Consider the following 24736-nt stretch of genomic DNA (forward strand, 5'->3'; position numbering starts at 1 on the left):
TACAGTTAATGCCAGCTATCTTGTTACAGGAACAGCTTCTGACAGTGCTTATTTAAAGAGATACAGATATGATTAACCATTTGTGAAATAAGGAACATATTAAATAAATTAAGTTTCAGTGGCAAACTACAGTAGCTTTACACTGCCCTGCAGCCACAATGGAGCCAGCAGCAGACCTCACCCCCCAATGAAATCCCATCCTTCGTAGACCAAGCAACCCTCTCACATCCACACTGCAGCCCAAACTGCTCCTCAGATGGGTTTTCACAAACAAAAACCATTTATACCTTTAGGTCCAGCAGCCAGCGTCGTTTCTGCTCTCAGCCCTAAGGAGATGCTCCCCTTCAGAAGACTGATGCCAGACCTTCTCGCACTGTGACCCATCTGTGTTGCAGTTGCATTATTAGCCAAAAACAACAAGCATGACCCTTGCAACTTGTATTGTTGTCTATTCCCCTGCTATCAATGAAATATAAATTACATACATGGTACTTCTTAACTTAGGAACCCACTCCACAACCTAGCACATTTGCTATAAATGAACTTATTTATGTTTCATATCTCTGGACGAACTGGAGCTGCACAGATATTCTCTCTTGAACACTGTTAACAGTTCCATGGGTTGTATCTAGAAACTATTAAAATAATGTATGCGTTTTAGCCGAACAAACACAGTCAATTATGAGAACCTAAGATTTATTTTCCCCCCAAGCCTAGATGAAACAACAGGGTCATTACTTGGACAATATTATAAAAGAGTAAAACACATGGCTGAAAAAGTTACACAGGAAATGGTCACAGTTAAACAAAGATGGCAAAGTTGTTTGATATTAGTAGAACTAGTTCATGTACATAAAGGACCCTACCCAGACCTGAGAGATAGAGGCAGTTGAGCAAGCTTAATGTCAACAAAGTATACAAAACCCAGTGTGCACAGTATGCAAAAACTGCATCGCCATGCTTGAAAAGTTCCTAGACAACATTATGGTGTGATTAGTCAAAAATGGATTTGTGTCTAAAGCCCCAACCAAAGGTCAAACTGAGATGAATTGAAGAGATTCGGCAAGAAAAATGATTTGTCCTTGTGTCGAGGCATGGCATGGGTGAGGGCCGGCTTGAACTCTTCGGGAAATAAACCATTGTGTGATTGAAGGAACCTTAAACAGCTACTGACTACTGACTGAAATGACACCTAGTGGTCTTAAGACTCACCAATCAAAATGATGAGAGGATTAAGGTAGTTTGCGATGGGTACACACTGACCACTATGCAAAGCTTATTTATTTATTTGAAATACCTAGGATCTGTATGTATCTCATACAAATCCTCAGTGTTTCACTTTGTATTTCATAGACCCAAGGGAAACTGTTTAATTCACATAGAAAATGCCATTATGCATTTCAAATTCCGAAATAGCGTTCCAACATTTATATTTATTTTAATTTGTAATTCAGCACTTAAAAAATAGGATATTTACTCTTAGCCTGCTGCAATAAAAAATGCAATAAATTACTGGCGTACTCCCGTGTGCTGACTTGATATAAACACTCAGCTAGTGTGAAGTAAGGCAAACTAACAGCAGTAAATTGTGCAATAGATTTTTAACATAAATAACTGTTTTTAAATCATACTGGGATGAACCTCTGAAGCACTTTCCTAGTAAGTTAGTTTGTCCATTTCATTGCACATGTATTGGTGCCTTGCTCCCAAGCACAGGAATCAGGTTAATAGCCAGTGCTGGTGGCCCTGGTGATGTCACAGGATTTGCTTTAGCATTTATGTACAGTGATATCCATCCAGTAATCGATAAGCATTTCAATGGCCATCAAATGATAAGTGCTGCTGATAGAACTAACCAAACTACAGTTGCAGGAGGTGGTGGCTCTGCCAGCCAATACAAAGAAATGTAGCAAAGTTATGTGAACCTAATCTGTGTACTTTGACATTTTGCCTACTTGAAAGGACTATATGATGAGTTACCTGCTCCAAGGAAGGAAATCAAATATGATTGTAGTTAGATTTGGGAGAACAGATCCAGGCAAAATAAACATTTTCTTCACAATTCTGAATTACAATACTTAAAGATATCCAACACCCATACAAAGCATGTAGACATTTCCTAAAGATGACATAAGTCATGTATTTTTTATAATGTGATTAAACAAATTAGCTGATTACATCAAATAATAGCACTGTGCTTATATTTTGGTGAACAACAGCACACACCAATACACAGTATTCCCAGTTGGAAACAGAATACAATCACCGTGTAATTAACGGTGATGAGATAATAAATAAATATGCATTGATTGATATGGCCCTAAATTACAGCAACACGGGATAATATTGGATAGAAGATTATTCTTTTACCGTAGGTGCTTGGATCAGATTGTATTGAGGGCAAGTGACATATATTAAATTATATAATGTACACTCACCTAAAGGATTATTAGGAACACCTGTTCAATTTCTCATTAATGCAATTATCTAACCAACCAATCACATGGCAGTTGCTTCAATGCATTTAGGGGTGTGGTCCTGGTCAAGACAATCTCCTGAACTCCAAACTGAATGTCTGAATGGGAAAGAAAGGTGATTTAAGCAATTTTGAGCGTGGCATGGTTGTTGGTGCCAGACGGGCCGGTCTGAGTATTTCACAATCTGCTCAGTTACTGGGATTTTCACGCACAACCATTTCTAGGGTTTACAAAGAATGGTGTGAAAAGGGAAAAACATCCAGTATGCGGCAGTCCTGTGGGCGAAAATGCCTTGTTGATGCTAGAGGTCAGAGGAGAATGGGCCGACTGATTCAAGCTGATAGAAGAGCAACTTTGACTGAAATAACCACTCGTTACAACCGAGGTATGCAGCAAAGCATTTGTGAAGCCACAACACGTACAACCTTGAGGCGGATGGGCTACAACAGCAGAAGACCCCACCGGGTACCACTCATCTCCACTACAAATAGGAAAAAGAGGCTACAATTTGCACAAGCTCACCAAAATTGGACAGTTGAAGACTGGAAAAATGTTGCCTGGTCTGATGAGTCTCGATTTCTGTTGAGACATTCAGATGGTAGAGTCAGAATTTGGCGTAAACAGAATGAGAACATGGATCCATCATGCCTTGTCACCACTGTGCAGGCTGGTGGTGGTGGTGTAATGGTGTGGGGGATGTTTTCTTGGCACACTTTAGGCCCCTTAGTGCCAATTGGCATCGTTTAAATGCCACGGCCTACCTGAGCATTGTTTCTGACCATGTCCATCCCTTTATGACCACCATGTACCCATCCTCTGATGGCTACTTCCAGCAGGATAATGCACCATGTCACAAAGGTCGAATCATTTCAAATTGGTTTCTTGAACATGACAATGAGTTCACTGTACTAAACTGGCCCCCACAGTCACCAGATCTCAACCCAATAGAGCATCTTTGGGATGTGGTGGAACGGGAGCTTCGTGCCCTGGATGTGCATCCCACAAATCTCCATCAACTGCAAGATGCTATCCTATCAATATGGGCCAACATTTCTAAAGAATGCTTTCAGCACCTTGTTGAATCAATGCCACGTAGAATTAAGGCAGTTCTGAAGGCGAAAGGGGGTCAAACACAGTATTAGTATGGTGTTCCTAATAATCCTTTAGGTGAGTGTATATACAGAAATATGTAAAGGAATCATTACAAAATAACTGGCATGAGGAGTAAAACGCCCACCCCATGAATGCGCAGATCCAGGTATTAATATCAAAACGCACACACACACACATATATATATATATAGACATATAGATGCAAACATATTGTTCCAACCCCTAGGAAAGGCGTTTTTCATGGCCATATTACCTGTATGTCCATGATGAACACTGACTCAATCTATTCAGATGTTTTAAATGAAAAGTCTACAGTCAAGCCTCAATAATCAGATTTGGTTTTCATACCACAGCTGATCGGTCAAGCGAGACAAGGACAGGGATTATGTTATGCTTCATACTTATTTAAATTATAACTGTTCCTAGACAGACACAACCAAAATAGAGAATATCTGATATCCTGAAGGCGACTGTCTAGTGTATTTCACTAACGCTAAAATACTTATAAAACATGCTTATTAAACAGCGGGCGGAAAGAGCAAAAGCGGTTTACATTTCCCATCCTCTTTCGAGAAATAAAATATAAAACAAACAAACACAACATATATTATAAATATGTCAGCGCTGAAGATTGTTATGAGAGTTAGATATTGTTGTTCTACATTAAAACTGGCTTCATTATTACACGCAGTTATTCAATTATTTAATCCTCCACGCTCAGGCACAGAATAAACAGTAATGGGATATTATTACTGAAGTGTAAATACTTGAGACAATTAAATTATAAGAGCAAATATCATACAATAGTTGCCTGTGTCACCTTTTGTGGGGAACAGCTTTTTATTTATGTATTGTATACACTCTACTAACGGTGACATAAAACATAAATAATTTTATTATGCATTAACGCTCAGTACACATACACCACTGCCTCCCACCTCCAGTATCTGGATTATAGCATTATAGTCACCTTGAAATTTCCTCTGCTATTTTCCAATTAAAAGCTTAATAGCCGTGGAAACGGAGTTCATGTGGTGAAGTTTACCATGGCCCCCTGTTCTGAAAGGCTTTCTGCTGGGATCCCATTATGTGCTTGAATGACCCCTTTTAGGGCCAGGAATGGGACTGGGGGGTGTCCGGTGTTGTGTTTCAGTGGGCGCTCAGGCAGGGGACATTTTAGCATCCTAAACACTTACCCCAGTTTCACTAAAAATATTGGCGAGTATTGTTCAGCAGCTCTTAATAAACGAAATATGCGTGTTTGAATTTCAAAAGTGATTGAACGCATTAAACACATCTTGTGTAAGCAATACTAAAGAAAAGCTATCTATCTATTTACCTTAGTAATACACAACGTTTCTGCAACATTTGACAACGTTGCAACCTTAATTTGTTACCTGGGTATCTATCTATCTATCTATCTATCTATATACCATCCATCTTATCCTTATTTATATATTCTTAACAAAACTTTTTTTATAATACACATTAGCTATTAATACTTTTGTAAATGTATTTTAAAGTAGTCTTTTACAGTGTTCGAAAAAAGTACACACACGACAAACATTGCTTTAACAAATACATACAAAGATAAAATAATTTACTTCAAAATATGTTGTAACTGGTAATTGTCGGTTAAACGAATGTCTGTCATTATCTGCTGACTACCAGCCATTTAGGTGTTAATTTTTTGCCCGTTTCATTAGCTCTTTACAGTACATGAACACTAAAATGCAGCGCAATAAACTCTGCAAATATGCTTGCACAGTTCATCCACCTTTTCATATTACAAACCATAATTAGCTGCCATGTCAAATGCCGTATATGACACTGTGCCTTTGAATGAACTCATGTTGGCTCTTTAGGGACGAAAGTGCACAAAGAAAGACCGGTCTCCAGCTCTTTTAAAGTTTGTTGCACATGACTTGGCTAGAATAACAGGTAAGGAGGAAGAAAAAAAAAGTGGTTTCTCTTCAGTCTTGGTTCAAATACGCATGCGCATTTGCAATCCCTTCTTTAGATGCACCTGAAAGTGCACATCTTAACAGTTGCAGAGAAAAGTGCATTTCTCCATTTGAATGCATTTGTAAAATAGATACAACTCGAAAACAAAGAGGCGCGTTTTCCAGAAGTGCGACACCGGAGTTTGTTATTCAAAGCTTTTAAAAGTAATTCTACTGGGTACTTTGGAAGAAAAAAAAGATGCAAAATAAATGCCACATTTCGGGGGCTGAAAAGTGGATTGGATCTTATTGAAATGTGAGGGTTGTTCAGGTGTAGGCGTTGTATTTAAGTGTAATATTTGCAAAGTCGCATAAAGAAAGAAACGAAACAAACTTGACTTTAATAAACGTGATTCTCTCATAAATCGCCAGTTGGATCCTGAAAAAAGCAGATCTCAGTGCGTGCTGGTCAGCCAGGGTCAGTGCCCGGAGTGGGAGAGACAGTAATTGGTTAATTGCTGCCATCAATGCGTGTCAGTCTCCCTGCTGCACATCTTTATTGCCAGGGGAAAGGGGGATCTTCATCTCTGAGTCCACACCTCTCATCCCGAGTGGAGCTGATGTCCTCCAGTGTTAGCAGCAGCGCAGGACCTCCGCCTGAAGTGCAGCTTCAACTCCGCGCCTCATCTCTATCAGAGGCACTTTAGCTGGCAGACCAAGGTAACGAACCAGCAGAAGTTATTTTCCCGGCGAGAGCAATGAATGGTTACGGATCGCCCTACCTGTACATGGGAGGCCCCGTCTCCCAGCCCCGGGCGCCTCTCCAGAGGACGCCCAAGTGCGCCCGGTGCAGAAACCACGGGGTCCTGTCCTGGCTGAAGGGGCACAAGCGCTACTGCCGCTTCAAAGACTGCACCTGCGAGAAATGCATCCTGATCATCGAGCGCCAGCGGGTCATGGCGGCCCAGGTGGCCCTCCGGAGGCAGCAGGCCAACGAGAGTCTGGAGAGTCTGATCCCCGAGTCCTTGAGGACATTGCCCGGGCTGTCGGCGCCCGTCTCCGGGGAGAGCAGCCCGGGGCCGCCGCCGCGCACTGGAGACGTGGGCTTGCGGTGGCCGGACCAGCCCGGGGGCTCGCAGTCTGCGGCGGGTAAGAGCCAGTCCTGCGTCCCGCCACTTCCATTGAGCCCGCGGCCCGGCTCCGGCAGCGAAGCTGCGTGTATGGTGTTTAAAAGTATTATTATTGTAGTTATGGTTTATTATTTCAAGGTCTAGTCTTTATTTAGTCCATCTCAATAAAGTTATATTTTAGCTGGTTTCTTTTGCTTGTTTCACTGAATGCTAAAAATACTGTACATCTCAGAAGAGATTTCATAAAATGACAGGAGCTCGCTAGTTCTCTATTTCTGGGAGCTTTTTGTTGAGAAAATGATTCTTGTTTAATTATTTGGGAAACTGATTGTTTCCAGAATTCATGAACCCAATGGGGTATTTGTAAAGTAACTAATAAAATGTAACACGCATAAATCAACTTTTGGAAACACTTTACAGGCGTTAAATATGAGCCTAATGTAATTTAGATTTTTTCTGACATCCACACCCACTTAGGGGCCTATGTAAAAATATAAAAGCATTCAAACTGGATGTTAGAAACGCTATTTCGTTTGGCCACCCTGTTGTTTAGTATAGCATTTTTATACTGTGATTTGTATTATTATTTCATAATGAAAAGGGTCACAATTTATTCTCACCTGAAAAGTATTTAAAACAAACAAACAAACAAAGCTTTAGCAATCAATGAATGAACGGAATGCGTAGTAAGTTGAGTTGACGTCGCCTTTTCATATTACTGGAGCACTTTATTGTACTATATTTCATACTGTGTTTTATTTTTCAAACAGTAGTTAAAACTACTACTACTAATAATATTTTGTCACAAATTCACACTCATTCGCAGAGAATATATTTAATGCAGACAATAGAAAAGTATCTAACGACTGTAAGTTAAAAGTTCGTATTTGAATTTTGTATTTGTACCGAAAGGAACACTATATTATTATTATTATTATTATTATTATTATTATTATTATTATTATTATTATTATTATTATTATTGTTGTTGTTGTTGTTATTATTAATATTACCACCACTACTACTAATAATATATTAACCTAAATGTTTTGTAGCAATCAAAAAACAATACCAGTATGGCTGATTAAATGAATTAATGCACAGATATAAATTCAGTTACTATGTATTTTTTACTTCATTCTTGCTTCATATTTTTCAAGATGTGAGATCATGATAAGTACTGACGCACAATGTAAACGTTCACGCAGATTATTTTATTTTCCTTTTTTGCGGATAAATGATAAAACAATGAGAGATGTAGGCGATTCAGATAATATCTTCCTACAAACAAAAGAAATACATATATATATATATATATATATATATATATATATATATATATATATATATATATATATATATATATATGTATTGCGATATGGAGTGTTTTTAATTCAGGGCATAATCCTGCAAAGTACATAGTGTAGGAATTGAAAATGCAAGAAATCTCCCTTGTTTTGACAAGTTCAACTGCATTTATAGTCCCTGCACTGGTGTCCTTCATAAAAAAATGTCACGTTAAATATAAATTCTAATTTATATTAACCATTTTATTTATTTAAACAATTTTGAAACCGAATTCGTGAAATGGCATTTTTTTGGCTGTCATTCTTATTACAGATATGTAAAGCAATGTATTTATTATCTTTTATCTTTTGTTTGTTTCTTTAACACCTGTAGTATGATTAAGGACAACACATTTTGTGTTAATTTTAACGTAGGCGCTGTTAGAATATTTAGGAGGGAGAGAGTATGCAACACAGACTAAAAGATGCACAATATTTACTAAAACATATTATATGCAGAATTTCAACGTTAGTTTATGTCTTTCTGTGTGTTTGTGTATATATGTATGTATGTCTCTCTCGATCTATCTATCAATCAATCTTTATGTATGTCTGTCAGTCTGTCTTTATTAATGTATCAATAACAAGGATATAACACTGATTAAATATATGAAATATGAGTGTATAGTGATTACCTGTATTTGAAAGAAAATCATGGCTACATTAGACCATTGAATTAGCTTTTTGTTGTTGCTCATTTTCATACAATCATTCTATAGATTGTAATTAAATTGTATTTTTTATGTTTACCCAGCTCAACCACAATTATTGGTAAAGAGAGATATGGAGAAGGCCAAACCTGGTAAAAAAAGGAATTGGTATTGACTTGCTATCAAACTGATTTCATTCTGATGAATGAATTTTATAGTTTAAAAGATTACAGTAATCAAAGGAGGACATTGTAAATCGAATGTAATAGCAATAACTTTTGGGAAAGGTCAAACTCAATTGAAATGTTACCAAGCAACAGGCAATCTGTTTACAAAATATCGTCAAAATGCATTGATGAGAAATTTGTCACTGCTGGCCAGTCAGCACTTTCTGTTAACAGCTTTTCAGAAAAATAAGTAAATCTTCATGAATCACGGGAGCCTGGACAGTCTGATAACCTATTGCTTGAATGTTGCGTTTCTCCAGCGAGATGAGGAGGCTCTGTGGACCAGCCTTAACGAGATAGTCAGAAAGTCGGCAGATGAGGAATGCAATTGTTTTATGATATTGTGTGAGCGTTAGGCAGGCTGAAGTAATTGGGAACCATGCAGTACTTCTGAACTGATAACGTAAAGAATCGGAGTTCAGTTTAAAGACATCACAAAGTTCATTAGCTGACTCTCCCCTGTACCTTCTGTTGCTTCATAGCAGAAAAAAAAACTCTCCCTGGAGTCAAAATTCAAATCCCATATGAAGTCACACATTTCAATTCTGTTGTATTAATAAATTGTATTAATACATTTTACAGCACTTATGTTTAATTGGCCTGATATGCCATAAAATACTAATATTATTTGAAATGTGAAAATTAATTTCCCCAAGGTTTTAAAAACAAAAATGCATTTTCACCATCAAGAAACACAATGTATTCTCTTAGAGTTGCTTTACACATTGTGAGAAATAATGCATACTGTAATTAAAATATACTATATCAAACACCCTAGTCTCTAGAATCTCGTTTCACCTGTTATTGTTCTGTCTCCATAAACATGTAAAGTGCTTTGATATATTGTTGTATAAATTCAGCTTCCATGTGGCCCTTAACAACATGAAGGTATCTGACCAACATGCACCTGTTTTGCTGTCTCTCTAGATGCAGAGGAGCTGTCAGGGGACCAGGCCAGAGCAGACAGTACAGGCAGTAACAGTGACAAAGAGCAAGACCAGATGAGCTCCCCTGAGGTCTCCAAGTCCAACTCTTGCTACACACCCGAAACGCCAGAAGTGGCTCCGTTACCAGAAGAGAGCCGCTACACCTCACAGAAAAGCAGCAGCAGCAGTGATGCCGAAGCCAAAGCGGACAGCCCTAAATACCACGGAGAGCCAAACCTCGTGATTGAGGGCTTGTCAGGGTCAGTGTCCCTGCCTTTCAATTTGAAGGCTAACAGACCTCCCCTTGAAGTACTTAAGAAGATATTTCCTAGTCACAAGCCTGCAGTTTTAGAATTGATTCTCAAAGGATGTGGGGGGGACCTGGTGGGGGCCATAGAAGTGCTCCTCTCCAGCCGGTCAACATTGAACTCTGACAGGGCTCCCGCTGAGGGATCAGAGGCGCTCGTTTTACCCTCTAACGGGCATCTCTTTGAACACACGTTGGGGTCCTATCCCGTGTCATCTTCCAAATGGTCGGTGGGGTCGGCGTTCAGAGTGCCCGATTCGTTGAGGTTCTCTTCCGATTCCAGCAACGTGGTGCCCAGTCCTTTAGCCATGCCTCTTCAGCACCCCTTCCCTCAGCCGCCTCGTTACCCGTTGATGCTGAGAAATTCTCTGACGAGAAGCCAAGGCAATCCCTTTGTTCACAATGACGTAACTCTGTGGAATACCATGACTCTGCAGCAGCAGTACCAGCTGAGATCCCAGTACGTCTCCCCGTTCACCAGTGCTTCCAGCAGCGTCTTCAGAAGCTCCCCAGTCCTCCCCACGCGCCCCTCTGAAGAGCACAGGATTACAATTCAGGAGGACGTCTGCCCAGTCGTTCCCAAGCAGCCAATTTACACCGACGAAGACTATGACGAGCGATCGGATTCCTCAGACTCTAGAATTTTAAATTCCTCAACTTAAATGTTTGTCATTCTAACAAACGCAAGATAAAAGAAGTGCCAGGAATGTACTAAAGTTACTCTTTTCTTTGGATTCCATATTAAATAAAACAACAGCAATTCAGAAAGGTGAAACTTGTACAGACAGAATTTAAAGAAAATCACAATTTAAAGTATTGCATTTCATTTTGATTCAAGTGTTTGTTCATCAATGATAAGTAGCCTACATGTCATTGACACAGAGACGATTTTGGACAGATCAACACATCTGATCATGAAAAAAATAAAATGATAATACATTATATCTGTGGATGTCAATATATATAACCAGGCTGCATGAAATTTACTGTGAATATGTCCTCCAAAGTAGAAATGATCAAACTGTGTAGCATGTCAAGAGTAGACCAAATAAACCATTGTAATGATCTACACCTCTGCCTCCTTCCTTCACACCTTTTGCAATAATGTACAAGTGGCGAAAATCAAACCCAGAGTGCAGGATCACATTTGGTGTATCAATGTGGGAAGTAAAGATAGAAAAAATAAAACCACAAACTAACAAGTTATTAGAATAGGAACTAGATTATGAATTTTAGCTGACCAAGTCTGCAATTGCAATAAAATATTTTAAAACAAAACAGCCTTGAATATCAATTTCTGATTTGATTCGGAGCTAGCAGGATACCAATATATACAAATATAAACAATTACATTTGCTGTTTCTCTATTAAAGGTATCCTCTATTCTATAATACAACAAAATAAATCATCTTTGTGGACTGCTACCTTTTCTTATATTGTTTAAATTTTGACACACAGGAACGATTAGACCATGACAGGTGGCAAACAGTCATGGAAAACAATCATGGCGCTGTTCTTAACTAGCATTTGTGTGTGGTATTTGAAACCTCAGATTTATACAAAACTTCAGGGTCAATCTCTGAATTATTTGGTTTAAATGGATTAAATGAAAACGAGTTATATCAACTGGACACAAGAACAAGTAAGTCCCTTTATTGTCAACACTGTATAATAGGAAAATTATGATATTCAGAGACTTGATGTGTAACATAGTGACCTCAATGGGAAGCTGGATGTGTGTTATTTAATAAAGAAAGATGTAGGTATTAACCCTATCAGAGTGTATTGCTCTTCATAATAAGCATATTCATTATAATAATAAAACAGTATCTGTGCTGTTGATATCCTTTGTTCCATTTACTCTTCGTAATACAAAAATAATATTTTCCACATTTGCTTTATTTATTTTTTTAACAGAAAACAAGAACAACAACAGTAATTAATAGGGGACCCGAAATAATAATTTCAACAGTCATAATTTGCAGTATAACATTAACTATTATGAATCCATTGCCTTGTTTTGTATCCAGTTGTGATTGCTGGATGAATATACACATATATATATATATATATATATATATATATATATATATATATATATATATATATGGCACAAAATATATCCTGAAGAGCCACAATGTCTCTCTTCATGTAAATACATAAAACAGTTCTGGTCTAATCAAACCAAGCATTTAGCTGCAATATCACAACAGCATCTAATAATAGAGTAATTTATATTATGAAGAACACATTTTAAAGGAAGTCCACTTGAGACGTGCCCCTGGGCTCAGATTAAACAGTATACAGCTGAACATATCAACATAGTCATGATTAAATGGCCGAATTGCTCGTAGATCTCACAAGCACAGCTCTTAAACAAACTGAAGATCCAGCACACACAAGTTTCTAACTTTAACGTGGTGAAGGTTCTTAAATTAAGACACCTACCTTTTGGCTTCATTGTGTGACATTGATCATTCATGAGTGACACATTAAAAGTCATTCAGATTTCAAACTTGATAAAGGTGTAAATGGTATAATTGCAGAGGAGTAGCTAACAACACCAGGACCTGAGCTGCTCGTACATGCAACCTGAGAGGATGTTTGAATGAATTGATGAAGTTTAGCAAAGTTTACCTCTCGCAACTTTCCCTTGTTCACTTTGAGATGTGTAGTTGCATGTGACAAATCCCATTAAGGAACCAAACTTTTTTTTTTCCTTCATATTTTCATATCAAGTTCATATTCATATTTAAAGGCACACATTTTGAAGAACAAAATTTGACGTTCCTCAAATATTATCTATGAAAAGCCAAACTTTATGCCTTTATGCTCCATGATTTGAATGTGCTCATCTCTAACCCTAATACCAACTCTGGTTAAATTTCTAAACTTGCTCTTGAATTTTAATTCTTGGGCAATGAATCACGGGGTCCACTCAGAGCGATGTACGGGTCGAATTTTATGACACCACAGCTAAGCCCAGAACATGTTCAAGGAAATGGCTTTAGCACAAATGAACCCATAAATCCCACTCTCTAAAACAACAGCTGGAGGTTGATATAATCAGATATCAGAAACTAACCAAGGTCTGACCTGTCAAGTATTTTCGTGGGGAACATTTCAGAACATCAGGTGCGACAGTTGTGGGGGATCAATGGGATGCAACCATCCTACTAGGCCAGGAAATCAAAATTAATTCAGAATCAAGGAGATAGGGGTCACTGTTCAGCGCGAGGAACATTTAATTCAAGGACATTAAATAAATATCTGTTCTGCATAGAGAAAATTGTGACAGGAAAATTCATCCCAACACAAGAGTCTAAGCTCTGCCCTTCTGGTTTGTACTTTAGCCACGCAAATGCATTTGTGATACTATACAATGCTTCAAAATCTCAATATATATGTATACTGTAAAATAAATATGTATAGACCTCTCTAGAAACATAAGTCAACAGTTCAAAATATATTGCTATAGTAGAGTCAGTATCTGGCAAAGTGACACACTAAAGCTCAAATTATGTATGGACAACAACAACTAGTGTATAATGGGGATATTGTAATCCATAAAGTGATGGACATTTTAATCTTCCTGAAATGTGAAAGGAATGTACTCTTATATTCCGGAACATGATAACCTGCCGTGAACATTATTGTTGGCTTGTTACACTCATTTGCAAAACTCAATGCACTTTAATAGTTTCTTCACAACCTATTTCCATTCCATGCCTTAAATACCACAGACAACCACAAAATATTTGACAACAATGTGGAAACTGTCCAGGTGTCAGATCTTTCTATTCTTAATTAATTGTGGGGTTAACATATTTGAGGCAATACACTACAGTTTAGAGAAACTAAAAGAAAAATATGTTTTGTTTTCAATTTTATTTATAATGTTATGTTTATAATGATCAGAGCTCAGAAAGCTCAGAAAAAGCTTGTCTAGATTACAAACAATGCAAATCAAAATGCTTGAGATAGGAGACCCTGACTGCATTACAAATCCTGTCTAAATAAACACTGGACAAAGTGGACAAAAATTGAAAAATATATAAATATGGGTATTATAAAACTTCACCACATAAGACAACACAAAAACCTCGAGTTAGTTGGATTTGACCAATTCTTCACTTATCCCATTCACATTTGCATAGCAGAAACACAACACTTACACTAATGGACTTCTAAATTTACTAGGTCATCTAACAGTAACCCTGGTATGAGCCTTTTGTGTGTGTGTATATATATATATATATATATCATACTACAAACATCTGGGTTGATATTCAACATGTATTTATAACAGAAGAAAAATGTATATAGAAGAACCCTTGATATGTGATTAAATTTACAAGCAAATTATGAATAAAAAAGAGAAAGAAAAACATTGCTGCCCATTATCGAAAACATCTCAGCTCTAATACAATATATTGCATATCTTGAGGACGATACCACGAAAAATGAAACTAATCCAACTACTCCATCTAGTGGCAATATATAGATACAGGAGGCTGGATCTGAGCCCTGTCCTCATTACGCAAGAGCTGTGTTCTCCACATCTAATCCCGAAGACCAAACTCACCAACTTCTAAACGCTATGAAATAATTCTATATCTATTAAATAAGGCACTGGTTCAATTAAGAAAAAACTGCTTTTTGAGTGTTGAGGTTATGTGGTAAGTTGCTCTAAATGATCTCTAATTAACTGCATGCAGAGTTAAATGTTTACAAATATTAATAAATTAAGTGTTTAAGTGTGACCTATAACCCAGTTTGTTCCTGTGTAACCACCATATTGCTTGAACAATGTGCTCTACTATGCAAAATTGCCCAAATCACAGGAAGACCTTCATCTAACAGTAGGTCAGCAATTTTCATTAAACCAATTTATTTGATCCGCAAAAGCATGGAATAACTTTTTTTAGTTGTTTTTTTAAATCACCTGTCAGAAAAAAACGTGAATTGAATACTGGGTTTCCACTCAAATGAAAAGAAGGGCCACAGATTTTGCTAGTCTCAGAGGCCCCAAAGGGTCATATTTTATATTGTTAAAAAAGGTAGCTGTTTGTCAAGACATCGTTTAATATGTGTTATCCCCACAATAAACTCAAATGATTAAAAATACAACACTTTGGGATTTCTCAGCACAGATCAGTCTGCCACCCTGTGGTCAAAAAATGAAACGCTGAGCCTAGGCAGATATGGTTAATCAAATACAGATATTGAAACAGTAATATGAAGGTTCGGGTGTGTTTAACTAATGCACAAAGAGGAGACGAATACATATAAATATAGGTTTATATTTATAGTAGAACAGTATCCTTTCATTATTCAATACCATGCAATATCTTATGAAAGGCACCTTATTTACCATCAACATACCGCCACGCTAAACTTCAATTACTTCAGTCAGGAAAAAGAACAATTGGAAATTTAAACTTGAACTGGCAGAAAATTAAGATAGGACTAAGTGGGTAAAAATAGACAGCTATGTTTTGCTGAAGCTCTCTTATTGGATACCCAAAGTATATGCAGCTGGGTTTACTAACAACAGGAATATTTGGATTAGAGAGGTCTTTTGTATAATCCCAGTAAAACATATTCTCTGTTATTTTCTTTTTAGAGAAGATCATTACATTTCCATGTGCATAAATGAAGCCCTCCGTAGTTATATTTCAATGAAATATGCAGTTGTAGCCATAAGACACTCGTTGTTTGTCTGATTTTGGAGCATGTATTATTATGATGTATATGATTATGACTATTATTATTATTATTATTATGACTATTATTATTATTATTATTATTATTATTATTATTATGCAGTAAACGTCCTAATAACCCTGACAATCAGTGAGGACAACAAAACAATAAAATAGATCAACTAAAGAGATACAATTACAAAATTGTGTAATCAGTTGATAGTATATAATGAAACGTAAATATAAACGAACATTTTGAGCAATATAATAATAATAATAATAATAATAATAATAATAATAATAATAATAATAATAATAATGCAACATTATAACAAAAAATAATGAATTACTTGAATATAATAACTGAATATTGTGTATAGCTTGTATGCAATTGTACAGCGTCTCTTCTTGCTGTCTGGTTGACTTAGACACGCATTAGACACCACAAATAATTAAGTCTTAAATTCACTCTTTTCTGTATTTGCTTAGCTTTTAAAGCTACATTTGAATTTCCTCTTTTACGACAACAAACCCAGCAGAGTCCGTGCGTCTCAAACGGGGGACCAATTATGAATGGCTCAACATCCATCCAAGTGCAAGTGTTGCCAATCAATCAATCAATCAATCACGCCTCTAATGCTAATTAACATAATAGGGCCGCAATAAAGCGACAGATCTCCTCCAGCGACACAGAGCTCGGGTTTCTCTTTACTGCGCACCGAACACGCACTGCGCTTCACACACCCAGAGGTACTTTCAAAATCAAAGCCATCAGCCAGTAAACTGAGTTTGATTGACCAACAAACCTGCTCCAGTTCGGGTTAGTGGCAGCAGAGATTCATTCTAGTTTAGTACTTCAGTAAAGAGCAATAGAAAGCTTGACTTGACCTGTGGATAAGGATCTTCGGTGGCCCTTTCTGGCAAATATCTAATTAAAGGTTTAATTTATATTGATCACTTTAGTTCTTTCGAAATTAGTCTTTAATTTAGGTCTATAAGTGGTCATATTTTTGAACTACCCAACGACAAACCAAAACTAATTATGTAAAGAAAGAAAGTAAATCATACACTATTGTTGTATGATAAATATTATTCTTAATAATTATACAAAATTACAAATAATGTGTTTTCATAAATTGACCGATTTATGCCAAGTTGATGACACATTATGAATGATCTCAATGCTTCTTCATATTATTATTATGATTATAGTGTCATCAACTTGTTCAATCAATTAAAAAAAGTTGGAAAATGCTATTACTGGGTGTGTTTCTTTACATAACATATTGTACTTTTTGTTTTGGATTTTACAGAAGATAACTTAAGAAAAATGAAGTGGTTACATCTTCCAAAACAAGACCCAGTTCTCCAGTGTTTGTCAATCTAATCTGCTCTGGAGAGAAAGTAACAGGGCAGGATCAAAGCATTCTTCGACTGGAAATTGCACCCGGGGTAGCACTTTGGGTAGCTGGCTGTAACGCGGCTAATAAATCCAAGAGGAAGAGAAAGTGGCGAATCTGCACCTGCAATCTTGACGTCTTCACCACATGTGCGACAAGGCTGGGTTTAAACAGGTCTCACTGCGCAAAACGCACGGTTGTCTCTGTCTGCATGTGTGCGTAATTTAAGTTTGGTAAACGAATATCTGCACCCTTGTGCCTGTGGAGTCTAACAACTGTAGGAAAATAAAAGTCTTCCTTAATTTGCAGCAGGCTATTTTCTGTCTAAATGGAAATGGTGTGATTGACGCAAACCTGAGCACCAGTGGGATGCACTTGGAGGGTTGCAACTTTCCAGAATTGTTCACTATCATTGGGAGAATATGAATTGAATCATTTATCATCTGTTTTATGGAGACTATCCCCATGTCCTGAAGTTCACGTTGACCACAATAATATGTCCATCTAGTTTGTGTGGCCCTCTTTGTCTGTAAGGGGATGACTTTCATATTCTTATTGTATGATCATCGGCCGCAGCGTGTCTCCGGGACAACTAATTGACCACGTTTCAATTTCCATATATTGGGAGCGGAAAGCTGTCCATTTAGGCCTGATGTATGCCATGGACTGTGCAGTTGCACCGCAAATGAAAATAACTAAAGTGACTTTAATATTTATTGTCCAAAAAGTGCCAAACACGTTTATTACAAATACACCAAACATATTGTTTAAAAAATATGAATAATTGCAAAACCTTTATTGTGGTGATACCAAACACAGTTGTTAACCTTTTTCCTGTCATGTACTATAGCAGCACCGTGTTGTTCGTATTGTTTGTATCAGTTTCCAACGAAAAGAGCGTTTCTTTTTCCCAGGGGAATATCTCTCACCCTTCCCAATTGACTCCCAAGGGTAAACGCTTAAATGCCCCTTTTAGTCATGCTTGTAATTCAAACAGTAGCTATCGACCCATCATCTGAGTGTGGCAGTATTACCGGTCCTTATTTTATTTTCACATAGGTTTAAAGTGTATCAAACACAGGAGGTCAGACAGGACAAACTGGCAGTTTTGTTTTGTATACCTCCATGCTCACTGACTGTGTGTTTTTATAATTGTGTGAGTTGTGTAAACGAGATAATCGCATTACATCTATATCTGGACATACTTTTAAATGCCTTTGCTTAAGGCTTAATAAACTTGGCTGTAGATGAGCATTGATAGAAGCAGTATAACAATAAAAATACAAAAAAAAAAAAAAAACACCAGGACTTGTATTTTTGTGCCAACAAAACCCTTTATATCACCACCATCAGTTTGACTGCTTAATTGTCAGTGTAGTTGTAAATATGTAACGTTAACCGATTTTGCAGAATCTGCTGAGTATAACTCCACCCGTATGCAATTATAGCACGCATTTTTATGTATTCATTTAAAAAAAAATAACGTTTAGTATAAACTATTTTAGATTTTAATTTAAAAATATTTGTATATGGTTTATTTACAATTCAGGAATAAACGGATTCACACATAAATTACACAGTACATAAAAAGTAAACGTTTTGTTTAAACAAACATGCTTTATTTAGTTTGTACTAAAGTATTTAACATAGGTGCATTAATTACACCTGTAACTTTGATGCAGCCTTAGAAATTTGAATCCTTGTGAAAAAACAGAAAGCATTTTGCATTTGCAAGAACTGATTTGAATACGAATCAAGAATCGTTTTTTTCCTTTCTTTTCTTTTCTTTTTTTCATTAGACTGTTTGGAAACTATAACTATAACTTACTTCAAAAAGTTGCTACTTAGTATTGGGTGTTGGAAAATACAGCATTTTTTACCGTTATTATACATCAATATAAAACTAGGACGTGTACGGTAATTCCAAAAGTTATTACTATTATTATTATTATTATTATTATTATTATTATTATTATTATTATTATTATTATTAGTAGTAGTAGTAGTAGTAGTATTTTCTATAATGGTATTTGTGGGGAATACAAACGCACGTTTATGTAATATTAATTTAAAACTGTGGTTATACAGAAGGGAAGCAGCCAGAATGCAGTATCAAAACAAACAAGCAAATAATCACAATATTTTATCTTTAATACTGGCAAAAGTTATACGGGGGAAAAAAACCTGCTGTGTTACCCATAACATTTTGTGCTACGTTAGTTGAGTGAAGGTATTTTGGTATTTTACTGAAGTTTTGAATTTGAACTAAATTAGTCAGGAAACGTATTCTGTACTGCTATCAAATACTGAAAAATACACATCCACACAGACTACCCAAATACACTCTTATAACGCCTCATAGAGCATTATATGAGATTTACAAAATCTGACTGTATACAGTATTGTGATTATTATTTGGTACATTTAATGTTTCCATGTCTATAACCTTTACAATATAAACACAACATTATTGGCAGTATTAAGCAGTAACTGTAAAATTCAACGTAATATCTTGTGAAGTGTCATGAATGAATCTCAGTATTGTTGAATTATTATGTGTTATTCGTGAACCTGCAGCTTCTTCAATGAGAGAATCTAATATTCCCAGGACGGCCAATCAGCGCGGACACCCAATCAAGACGACCAATCAAAACGCCGCAATGGAGACGCAAACAGCGCGTATTGCAGCGGATCAAATAGGAGGCGCTTGCGGGCTCCGGAGCGCAAACCCCCGCAGACAAGCACATGACAACATCATTACACGTCCAGCTGGAGCTGCACTGCGCTAGATGTGGGACAGTTTCAACCCTAAATGAACTTAGCAGGCCTGAACATCAGCTTTTCATAACTTCAACCACCGCAATCACTTAGCCAGTGATTAAGATCTGCTGTTTGGGCCTTTGAGTCGCAGCTAATTCAATCAGCTGGATATTACAGTTCAGGAGCAGCGCAGAGTGGACGCAGTTCAGGTGAGATCATATAGAATGTTGCCTAATCTGATAATGGAGCAATACATAGAATATATATTTATCTTAACTGTAATTGTATTATGCTTGATTTGTATTTTTTGTACTGTATTTATTGCGCTTTTGTATTGCTCTTGTAACCTATAAGTCTGCCAGAAATTATTATTATTATTATTATTATTATTATTATTATTATTATTATTATTAATAATAATAATAATAATTGAAGAACAGTTTCCTACCACATTCAAATATGAATGCATTCTGACAGTGTTGAATAGTTTTAGTGGCAGGTGCAATTTTAGGTTCACACTTTCTTAAAGGTGCCCCTCTGGGTATTGCCAAGTTATTGATCATATTAATGTAAGTCCTGTTTATGACGGGCTGACTTCATATTCAATGCGTCGATCTCTTTCACAGACCAGAGGGAGAGAGGCGCTGATCGCGGACAAGGCAACTTTGCGGACCTCTGCCACCGGAGGAGACACGCTGCCCCGGGCAGACATGACCGACCTGCTGCTCCCAGAGCTGGAGATCGACGTGGAGAGTCTGGAGACGGAGAGCGACGACCAAGCGGAGTTTGGCTGCGCTGCGTCCGGAGCCGGGGACGATGCGCTGGGCTGCAGGGACGAGGAGAGACCCGGTCAGCTCACCGCGGGCTCCGGGGACCAGAGGAAGCTGAGCCGCACCCCGAAGTGCGCCCGGTGCCGCAACCACGGGGTGGTGTCCTGCCTCAAGGGGCACAAGCGCTTCTGCCGGTGGCGCGACTGCCAGTGTGCCAACTGCCTGCTGGTGGTGGAGAGGCAGCGGGTCATGGCGGCGCAGGTGGCGCTTAGGAGGCAACAGGCGACGGAGGTAAGATCAGTGGCTTTGGTGCGTTGTATGGAAGTCGGGGAGTGGCTCTCCATGATTTTAGAAATATTAAATATACACCACGCAACTCGATGATAACATTTTCGTTTAGATTCAGGCTCCAATACTGCTGAAACACCACCGGGGCAAAGGGATGAACAGGGTCCGAGTCAGGAATCACATTTTATTGTCGGGTTTTACAAAACTGTCCCGAGATTGTGTATATGACTGCAAATGCGCCCGTTCGTTTCCAAATCGATTAAGAAATGGTATTTAAAATTGCTTTGAACTGTTATTTATTTGAAAGCACTTTTACTTAATGCTTAAGATATGATATGATAGATATGCTGTCTATTAAAGTGAAATATTACCTCTTTTATATAGTTTAGTATTGTTTAATCTGGTAAAATTAAGAAGAAAAGTTGATATTGTGTAATATCTAATGAATTAACTCTCAAAATGAGTTAATTGTCTTATTAATGGAGGCCTATACATTTTTGAAATTTATCTTTTTGACTGTGAAGTACAAGTAGACCTTTTTAAATGTTTTTCACATTTACACTGCTACCATGATTTTCAAAACGAGCGCACAAATAACTCACCCTAAATGCGCTTTATAGAATGTGATTTAGATCAACGACGTATATCTCGTATGTCTACTTGTTGAACTTTTTCGTATTTTAATGAATGAATAAACGGAATAATCAATTACTTGAATAATGCCATAGATTATATTTTGCTTCTCCTGATAACCACATAGTATGCAGACTAATCTTTGTGTGTAATTGTTTCAGGACAAGAAAGGACTGACAGGAAAACAGATCCCCGTTGAACGCAGGACAGTTTATCAGAGGCATATTAGGCCCTCTAGTATGCTGGCAAAAAGTATTTTGGAAGGTAAGGAACACTTTTAAAATTATGACTATGTTTGTGTAAATATATAGCTGTTGTAGCTGGTCTGTTTACATGTATACCATGCACAATCTGAAGAAACCCTTTGCCTATAATTCAGCTGTTGCCTCCTGACTCTTAACCTTACTTTAGTAGGAGCAATCTATGACCTATCACTTCTCTCTGATTTCCCTTTTCTTTCCTGCCTCTGATCTCCCTTCTGTCTTCTTTCCGTAGCTTTTCTTGGATTTCTCTCACTTTCCGACAAAACTCCAAAAGGTTCTGCTTTGGACAATATAACCGCAGTAAGATCATAGCTCTGTTTGTCTTATAAAAGCCTGTCACTTAAAATGGAGCATTCGTGGTAACAATAAATATCTCAACCAGCACTAACAACATGAATGTATGTTGTTTTAAGAAGAGCATACATAAATTGCTAGTATATAAATTAATTATCTTCAATTTAATATAAAATATAATACACTAATATGAGCTTTTTTTTCCCTTCTAAAAATGCAAACGGGGCCTCAGTACACTATGAAGCATATTGGTCTAAAATAGACAAATAAATCAAGCTCTGTATTTGTTTTGTTAATGTTCAGAAAAATGACAAACCTGTAGATTATCTTAAAAATAGCACACAACCAGAGATTAAGTAGTTTCAGATACTTCTTTACAGGGCTGGTAAGAGTGAATTTTGAGACGCTTAAGCTGCATGTATAGAATACATTTTGCTTTATTTTTATTGGGGAAGGCTGACAACATTTTTCTTGGAAGAGATATAACGGCTAAACAAACTGTCGAGATTTCTTGTTATTCATTGGTGTAGTTGCCTAGTTTCCTAAATTAATTCTCTTCATCAACAGGTTATCGTCCAGTTCAGACAGACTCGTTTTTAGGAGGCAACTCGTCCCTGCCTCCCCCTCTCAGTGACCGAATGAGGAAGAGGAGGGCTTTCGCTGACAAAGAGCTGGAGACGATCATGCTGGAGCGAGAGTACAAAGAGCGCGAGTTGCTGGAGTCCAGTCAGGCGGCCGCGGCCTCCCTCTTCCTCCCCAGCAGCATGGTCCACGCGGCCGAGTACAACTCCTACAAAGCGGCCTTCTCTGCAGGGCAAGTGGAGGCCCAGCCCAAGGAGGTGTGCAACTTTCTGCCCAATTGCCTCGACCTGTCGATGCAGTACAGCGGCTCGGGGAACGTGGAGCTGATTTCCTCCAATGTCAGTGTGGCCACCACTTACAGACAGTATCCGCTGTCCCCCCGGTTCATGATGTGGCCGAAATGCAGCAACATCAATGATGCGCTGCTTTACCAGCAGTGCCTCCTGAACGCCACCGCAGTCCAGAAACTGGGGGCCGTGTGGGACCCAAAAATGATGCCAGCGTCGGAGCGCCACTCGCCCGATCAGGATGTGGCAGCGGCCAAACTGGAAGGCTCACGTGCTGCCCCAGAGCTGTGTGACCCCCAGCGAGCGCAGCCTGAATCACAGGGCCTCTCTCAGGGACCGCGGGAGAGGTCTGCCTTCTCCCCGCCCAAGAGGAGCTTCGGACCAGCCTTCGCCAACACCCCGTCGCCGCAGAGCCAAGAGCACGTCTTGAGCAAGCTGAGCAAAGACAGTGCCAAGCATGCCCTCTCCATGAAAGTCAACTCCTTCCACTCCCTGATTCAGCAGACGCTCAGTGAGAAGGCAGGCCCCGAGTCCAAAGCGCCGTACTGCAAAGAGCTGTTCGAAGAAGCAGCTAGAAAATACAGAGAGAGCGCCGCCAAGGAGAACCAGATCTTCAAAAACATATATGCCAAAGACTTGACCTCCAAACAAGGGGCTACAAAGCTTGCATCCAGTGAGTCTCTGTCTTTTTCTGTCGAGTCGATTCTGAAGAGACCTTCCCCTGCAGTAAACCGTGCATCTCAGTAACTTACGACATTTCCATAATGACTTCTTCCAAAAGAGATCTTTATTAATGTATATATTTTGATATGAAAATAATATGTCAGGGGTAAGGTACTTCCAAACACAGCTGGGCAAATACTGTACAGAACACTTTTATTTGAAATTCAGCTGCTGTTTCTCGTTCTCAACCCCATGCAAATAAGTGGTGTACATTTTCTTTGGCTGTAAATAAATTAGCATGTTTTATATCACTTTAATATAATGAATATATTTAAGTGTAATAATGACTGAGGTTGCTTTAAAATTGTTTTGAGTTTTAAGCACTGCAATGTGCAACAATACAATAAACAATTTAATGGAGAAATGTGCTTTGGTGTTTTGATCTGTTTGGTTTCGTTATTGGTTAAATTAATTTTGATGCAAGAATATTATTTGGAGACAACAGCAAATACAATGTTAATTCTGTATCCCTGTTATGTATATAAAAAAGACGATTAAAATGTGAAAAGTGTTAATTTCTAAAAGTTTTTCAAAAATAATTGCAGTTATAACATCATGAAAAATGCTCAAAAGTCGGGTAGGCAATCTTTGCTCCTATAGTCCAGAATTTCCTATTAGCGGGAAAAAAGACCTGCTGTAACAATAGAATGGAAGAGGTTTCCTACCTCTTTTACAGGGCAGATATAGTCAAATCCAGATGGTATTTTGGTAGAACCTGCTTGTCATTAACTTTATAATATCATTAAGGTGCTGGCTATACCAAAATACCATCTGGATTTGACTATATATGTATTGCAGAGATACTAGTACTTTCAATAAATATCCTTAGTGTAAAAATAATTTGGCCATTTTGAAAAACAAACTGTATTGCAGAGATACTAGTATTGAAAGTACTAGTATCTCTGCAATACA

General features: G+C 37.8%; 2 protein-coding genes across 2 annotated transcripts; both read left to right on the forward strand.

Moving 5' to 3' along the window:
- The first annotated feature begins 5236 nt into the window (after positions 1-5236).
- dmrt3a (doublesex and mab-3 related transcription factor 3a) lies at positions 5237-11190 on the forward strand. The gene is made up of 2 exons (XM_066710612.1): positions 5237-6682; positions 9814-11190. Exons 1-2 carry the CDS (start codon positions 6292-6294, stop codon positions 10779-10781), a joined length of 1359 nt encoding a protein of 452 aa, XP_066566709.1. The 5' UTR covers positions 5237-6291; the 3' UTR covers positions 10782-11190.
- An 8735-nt stretch (positions 11191-19925) lies between these two features.
- Positions 19926-24332, forward strand: dmrt2a (doublesex and mab-3 related transcription factor 2a). The gene is made up of 4 exons (XM_066710615.1): positions 19926-20193; positions 20611-21045; positions 21837-21939; positions 22800-24332. Exons 2-4 carry the CDS (start codon positions 20695-20697, stop codon positions 23846-23848), a joined length of 1503 nt encoding a protein of 500 aa, XP_066566712.1. The 5' UTR covers positions 19926-20193; positions 20611-20694; the 3' UTR covers positions 23849-24332.
- Positions 24333-24736: the final 404 nt, after the last annotated feature.

This window comes from Amia ocellicauda, chromosome 8 (assembly GCF_036373705.1).
Source record: "Amia ocellicauda isolate fAmiCal2 chromosome 8, fAmiCal2.hap1, whole genome shotgun sequence".
Taxonomy (NCBI): domain Eukaryota; kingdom Metazoa; phylum Chordata; class Actinopteri; order Amiiformes; family Amiidae; genus Amia; species Amia ocellicauda.